Below are 6,880 nucleotides of genomic sequence, written 5' to 3'. Positions count from 1 at the left end.
ATTATTGTATTTCTGTAGAACTTACTTAAAATTGCAGTAATGAAATCTGATACTGTCAAATAAATAATTTGTTTAAGTTTTAGATTTCATTAACGGTTCCTATTACAAACAAAACACATTATAGAAAGGGTAATTGACTTAATGTGAAAAATCACAAGTTTTTAGCAAATTTAGTTTAACTTTGCCTGATTTAATGAGGTACCATAAGAATCTGATTCCCTCCTACTATTAAATCTCACTTAAATAGTTGATATCCTCATTTTAAGCTACCTTCTAGCTTGTTTGTCTCAGATTGTTTAATGGAAGTCATGGTTTCAGTCATTGAAATTAACAATAGTGTAGAATCAGCAGAGAAAATCACTATGCCTGAATTTGTGTTGTGAGGCAGAAGAGATAATACCTCATTCTGAGAATTACCAAAAGCCTTTTTCACCTTCCTGGTACACAAAACTAACATTCACAACAGAGGACCTGGCTCCCAGAGACCAGGCTTTTCTCCATCCCAGGTCCCCAGCATAATGACAAAACAGGAAGACTGCAGCTTCCACAATAATGTGTAATCAGAGCATTTTGGGATTTAGAAACTGAAATCATAAAGTTTACAGTGTTAAACAAAGGAGAGCAACGTTATAAAACGAGGTGTGGAAAATTACTGCATACTCTGTATGATGACATGCCAGCACTTACTTCATCACTATCTGACACCAAAATGTCCAAACGGTTTGCCTCTACCGCAGAGTTTTATTAGATCTACAAAAAGCAGTTGTAGATCTAATAAACTCCACCAAGCCTGAACAGCTCAACAATATCATACAGCAATAACATTTTACATGACAAAGGGCAGATACAGTTATAATTTAACAAATACTCCTTCTATATCAGATTTATTGTATTTAAAGCTTATGCATATTTGTTCTTTGTCTTCTAATGATGTACATTTGGCTGTCTGCTGTGTTTTTAGTGATTTTACTTAATGTACCTTTGATGCACTGTATTGTAATAGACTAAGAGTGTAAGACTGCTAAGACTTTTACACCACTAGTGATAGAAAATAAAGCAACCCATAATAACAGCAGTTCAGGATATGAAGTCATAAGGGAAGTATATGTGCACGTCTGTGTGGTACAGGATGTGTTTTTTGTAGGTGCAATGAATACACTTTATATCTCTACGTTGCCATGAAACAGTACATTCACTGCTAACGTTGTTTGCAGCGAAATTGTTGAAAATTCTGCTAATTAAGATTACACCCAGGTTCCCTTTGAGAATAGCCTGCAACGTATCATCAAAAATGTGTTTCTAATCAAAAGCTAAAGATTAAACATGTAGTATTTTTCTACTTATTCAAAGATCCTTAACCTGAAAAAGTTGCTCGTATAGAAACCGCACCCTACCTCCATGTTTCTAAAGAAAGTTGAAGGTGTTTGGTGAATTCCCTGTCAGTGAACCACATTTTATTTCCATAGTATATTTTTAAGATCAGCCATATATTACTTTGCAACATGTGACCTATTTTTTTCCACTGCACTGTAACCAGCTGGCTTAAAAAAAGGGCGAGTGATAGTTGCATCACTGGACACTCAGGCAGAACTTCTTCTAGCCACTGAGCCAAGACCATCAGAAGATGGAGGGTCATGAATACATGAATTCACTATCCAACAGATCAATGGAGAGACGGAGATGTTCTTTAGGTGAGAATTTCTTAAATATGTCTCATTACAATTTCTAATTCTAAGGTGATGCAGGATACAGCAGAATTTGACATTTGACTTGCAATCATATAACAAGCTGCACACAGGATTCATCACGCCATATATTAATCATTGTGTATTTGTTCCTTTTTGACTTTTTCTGCCTAACATATACACAATGTAGGAATGTTTTCTTTAACTCAAATCAATATTTGATTTTTTACTAAATATGTATTGTTGTTGTTTTGTTTTTTTTTTGTTTAATATGTCTCCAGTTCCAAACACACCTAAGAGAAAATTATTGAAAGTGGTTGGCTTATTAGAATACCTGGGAAGTTGGGAAAAAAAACAAAAAAAAACGCAGTTTCTAATGATTTGGCTGAGGTTTGTGCAATTAATAAGACTATTTAATCATATTCTTGTTTCAAAAATCTCAGGAATCTGAATGTAATTAGCAACCTCGTTGCTTTAATTATTTTTTTAAGAGACATCCAACAGTATATCTCAATGTTTGAGACCAAACTAATGTTATTATTAGACAAAGAATACTTGAGTAAATAAAAAATATAAATTTCAAATAATTTTATTTATTTAAGGAAAAATGTTTCCAAACCGCATTTGAATCTGCTTTTTGACATACTCAGGTTACTCTGAGTGTATCTCTGAGTGTCAGAAGAATAATCTTCTGAATTAAAGATTTTTGTTTGGTGATTTGAAATGTTCAAATGTGACAAAAAAGCAAAAAAAAAAAAAGATTAAGTCTGAAAGGGGACAAATACATTTTCATGGAACTGTATGTAAGTGTGTAAATATGGAAATTTATTCATGTGTTTTATGGATGACCTTTATTTATTTACTCAGTAGGATGAGTATTTATCTTGCAATCCCAGAGTTGTTGATGCAATTGTAGCTTCCTCCAGAGCTACATTAATATACCCGTAAGTAACGCAGTTGGTAGAAAAATATTTTGGAATAAAATCATTAAACTTCTGAGTGTTCACATCTATTCTACGGCTCCTCAGTCTGTCAACTGTACTATCCAAAACCTAACATGTAGAAACAACTAAAAGTACAACTGTAGTTCTCATCAGATGTATGTATCTAATACATGTTGTGCTTCTTGTGTTTCTTATAGGACGATCAAAAGTCTACCAGCTGATTGGAGTCAGCTTTGTCCTGTTGTGCATCACACAATCAGCTCTCAACGTTTACCTTTGGTATCAATCCGGTGAGAAGGCGAACACACTCTAACCTGACACCTGGCATCATACATTGATATTTTTCGTAGCAGTAACCTCTAGTTGCTGTTAGGATCCGTTGTTCTTTTCTCTGTTTTCCACCAGTTTTATTCTCTTCTGTGTTGTATGTGAGGGTGGATCCTCTGTGTATCTCTGTAGCTGTGTCTCCATTACAAATTTGAGCAAAACTTGTCTATTCTGCTAATGTTGAAAAAAAAAAAAACATAATTATGTGTAATAATGATAATAATAATTTATGGGATAAGTCATTAAAAATCATGCTGCGCCATCATCCTCTTACCACTTCCTATTGTCTTCTTCAACTTTGAAAGTACAATCCACATTATTTTGGAAAAAAGGGTAACAACTGTAAAACGACTGAGATGACTGCAAAGATAAAAACCCAATAAGAATAGCAATAATAATAAAACAAGAAATGTTGTGTTTTTAGGCAGAATGTGGAAAGGTTAAGGTGTCTTAGCCTTTTGAAGCATATTGCACACTATAAAGTTGTGTTCATGAATGAATAAAGCAAAAATGTTGGTAACACTTTATTTGAAGGGGGTTGAATAAGCCTGTCATGACACCGTCATAAACATGACATAACACCTGTCATGAACATGAATAAGCCTTCATGAATATTTATGACTGTTGTCATAAAGCGTCATTCGGTAAATGATGACACTTTTAATACGAAGTTAACATTATTCAAAATGTCTTTGTTATGACAACTTGACATTAACCAAGAAATCATTACTGTTTAAACTTTACCTTTAATAACATAAAGTTACCTAATTTTTAAAGTGCAATCAGTAATACTTTTATAACAAATTTATATCAGTAATGATTTCTTGGTTAAGGTCACGTTGTCATAAGAAAGACATTTTGAATAATGTCAACTTTGTATTAAAAGTGTCATAATTTACCGAATGATGCTTTATGACAACAGTCATAAATATTCATGAAGGCTTATTCATGTTCATGACAGATGTTTATGACAGTGTCATGACAGTCTTATTCACCCCCCTTCAAATAAAGTGTTACCAGCATGTTCGTAAGAACACAATTAAATTTATTGTAAACAGCAGATTTGTACTATGTGGTCTTTTTAATGGAAAAGCAGCTTATGCAACTCCAGCAATCACTAATCAGTAACAACAGACAAGGCTATTAATCAATAAAGTAAAAAACTGCCTTATTGTTGAAACCAAAGGCTGTGGACCATGAGGGATGGAAATAAGTTAAAATGGAAATAACATGGTTTGTTTACAGAAGCTGTTCTTCAATATCAGACATGATATTGTTAATATCTTCACTTTATTCATAGCAAAACCACATTTTATAAATATAATTTCCAAATTATCTTAGCTTTTCTTCAGTGGTACCAGATACAGTACAATAAATCTATTCTCTTTACATTTCCAGTTGGAATTTCAAAAAGTATGAATGTCTCAGCATGCAATGTCACCTTGCTGGAAGAATTTCCAGCTCTTCCTTCAGAGAGAGAACAATTTCTTGAAAAAAATGACCAACATCTCAAACAAATAGACAAACTGCTTCAGGAGAAAAATGAGCTGCTTGAGAAGAACAAACAACTTCATCAGGATCGAGTCAGTCTGAATGGGAAAAACAAGCTACTGGAACAAGAAAAAGATCAGCTGTTCAATGAGAAAAGAGAACTGCTTCAAAATAAAGACAAACTGGAAAATGAAACAAAAAAATTGCTGCAGGAGAACAAACTACTAAATGAAGAAAATATCAAAGTGAATCTAAAGAAGAATCGACTTCGCCAATGGTATAAGCAACTAAAACAACAAAAAGACGAGTTGGCTAAAGATAAAAACGAACTGCTTCAAAACAAACTTGAACTGGAAAAGAAGAAAAATGAGCTACTTCAGGAGAACAAGCAACTAATACAAGAAGAATGCAATCTGTATCAAGAGAAATTGAAATTACAGGAAGAGAAGGATTTACTAGAAAGGAAAAACAGAGAACTGGAAGATAAAATAGTGGAAAAAGAAAATCAGATATCAGAACTGCTAAGTATGATCCTTTATTGAACATTTTTTAAATGAGACATGCATTTATTTTTTTTCATATAAAAAATACACATCTTCTACCATCTTGAATTAGAACCTGGTTTAAAGATATTTTTCTGTAAATGACAAAAAAATACAATTTACTTGATTTGTTTCCTACAGTTTTTCATGCTGTACTTTGACTACTTATTAATTAATTAATGTTAAAGCACTTTAATACCTTATTTTGTCCTAATTTTGTCATTGATTTGATAGGGAAGGTCAATAAGCCAAAGTGTCCGCCAGGATGGCAGAGGTTCATGTCGAGTTGCTACCAACTTTCTACTGAGGCAAACACCTGGATGTACGCCAAACAAAACTGTGAGAGCAAAGGAGCTCAACTCATGATGCTGAATGACGAAACAGAACAGGTATCTGTTCAAATATGCAGAAGTTAAAACTGATTCTGTTTGCTTACTTAGTTCAGTCGATGTGTATTTTTTATAATACAGTTGTTCATTTTGAAGAAAATGTTCCCACAGTAAATTGAACAGTGGTTGATATTTCTGCGTTACATAAACATCATATCTTGGTGTTTCATCCATGATTCTTCCCAACAGAGGCCTTTCATTGGAGGAGTGTTAAAAATCTGGATTGGCCTGTATGGTCAAATACAGAATAATACCTTCATTTGGTATCTGATGGGGGTAGATGGAAGACTGCTGAAATCAGGGTAAACTCTTCCTCTGTGTCTGTCATCCATAATATGTCTCTCCATTTTATGCTTTAAAACTCCGTGACTCATTAAATGAGATGGATTTAATGAATTTGAAACTAACTCAAGTTAGATGGATTTTGAGATTTGGATTAATGAAAAAAACTCAGTAAATAAGTAAAATTAACAGACTGACACTTTCATGTTTATGTCTTGAATGCTGAACACCTTTATCATGACACATTCAATAATTCACATCAAGTCACTCATTTAAAATATGTCGATTAATTGATTTCCTTATGAAAAATCATTCCACTTAGTTTTGTTTCTCTGTTTCCAGTGGACCAAACACTCCAAAGCCACAATTCTGGACTAGCTTCTCCCAAAGTTGTGTTTACATCGATCAGAGTCTTCCATGCATGAAGACTTGGTCGATGGGCAGCTGTATGGAAAAATTCTATTGGATCTGTGAAACACCAATGGTTGTAGATCTACTGGAGATGTGAAGAAATCGATCATTTCTAAACAACCCAGCCAAACTTTTATTTTAAACACATTGTATTTACTTCCTGTCATTGTTGGCTGAACAGACCAAATGCAGCCCAGATACTCATTATTACCAATACTTCTTTATTTATTTAATTTTTTCTTAGTGGATACAATTGCCTCAGTTACTATATTTTTGACCTTGTGTCCGTTGGGACACAAACTGCCTGATACCCCCCTTTAAGGTTTGTAATATAAAGTTCACAATTTAAATGGTAAAAAAATAAATAAATAAAAAATACTCTTACTGGTTGATTTCCCAAGAGCAAATGTTTCATCATTTGAGGTGTTTGGTAAATTTCCTGCCAGTCATCTGATAGTTACTTCCTGTCAATATATTTTTATGTGTTTTTTCTTTTTCTTTTCCTATTTCTGGTGACAAAAATGTAATTTTTGTGCAACAGCAAATAAGACATGATGACTTTCCCGACCCCACACTAATATCAGGGAGACTTCAACTGCTAGAGCAGTCAAAGCAGAACCCTTCCTAGGGCGTAAGAGTATCAGTGCTATAAGAATGGAAGTAGGAAACTATGCAAATGTACCAGTCAACAGAGGGATGGACGAGGTTAGAGGTCAGAATATTTTGGTTTCTTTGTGTGTTGTAATTATTTACATTCTTGTCGGTTTTATAAAATAAATAGAAAGTTTTTTTTTTTTTTTTTTTTTTTT

General features: G+C 33.4%; 1 protein-coding gene across 1 annotated transcript; it reads left to right on the top strand.

Annotated features, from left to right (window-relative positions):
- Positions 1-5,147: 5,147 nt before the first annotated feature.
- Positions 5,148-6,260, top strand: LOC106961398 (C-type lectin domain family 4 member E-like). Its single transcript, XM_015055117.1, has 3 exons — positions 5,148-5,378; positions 5,568-5,680; positions 6,003-6,260. The coding sequence occupies exons 1-3, from the start codon at positions 5,169-5,171 to the stop codon at positions 6,166-6,168; spliced, it is 489 nt and encodes a 162-aa protein (XP_014910603.1). The 5' UTR covers positions 5,148-5,168; the 3' UTR covers positions 6,169-6,260.
- The last annotated feature ends 620 nt before the right edge of the window (positions 6,261-6,880 follow it).

The sequence above is a fragment of the Poecilia latipinna genome, unplaced genomic scaffold, assembly GCF_001443285.1.
Source record: "Poecilia latipinna isolate Pla-1442-1.1 unplaced genomic scaffold, P_latipinna-1.0 Scaffold1296, whole genome shotgun sequence".
Lineage (NCBI taxonomy): Eukaryota > Metazoa > Chordata > Actinopteri > Cyprinodontiformes > Poeciliidae > Poecilia > Poecilia latipinna.
The sequence above is the reverse complement of the archived record's forward strand: the minus strand, read 5'-3'. Positions and strand labels throughout refer to the sequence as shown.

Bases quoted from the DNA above. Each gene is read 5' to 3' on its own strand.
- LOC106961398 (XM_015055117.1), top strand. From the start codon at position 5,169: ATGTTAAAGCACTTTAATACCTTATTTTGTCCTAATTTTGTCATTGAT. The intron at 5,379-5,567 runs GTATCTGTTCAA...TCTTCCCAACAG, and splicing joins TGAATGACGAAACAGAACAG to AGGCCTTTCATTGGAGGAGT. The intron at 5,681-6,002 runs GTAAACTCTTCC...CTCTGTTTCCAG, and splicing joins GGAAGACTGCTGAAATCAGG to TGGACCAAACACTCCAAAGC.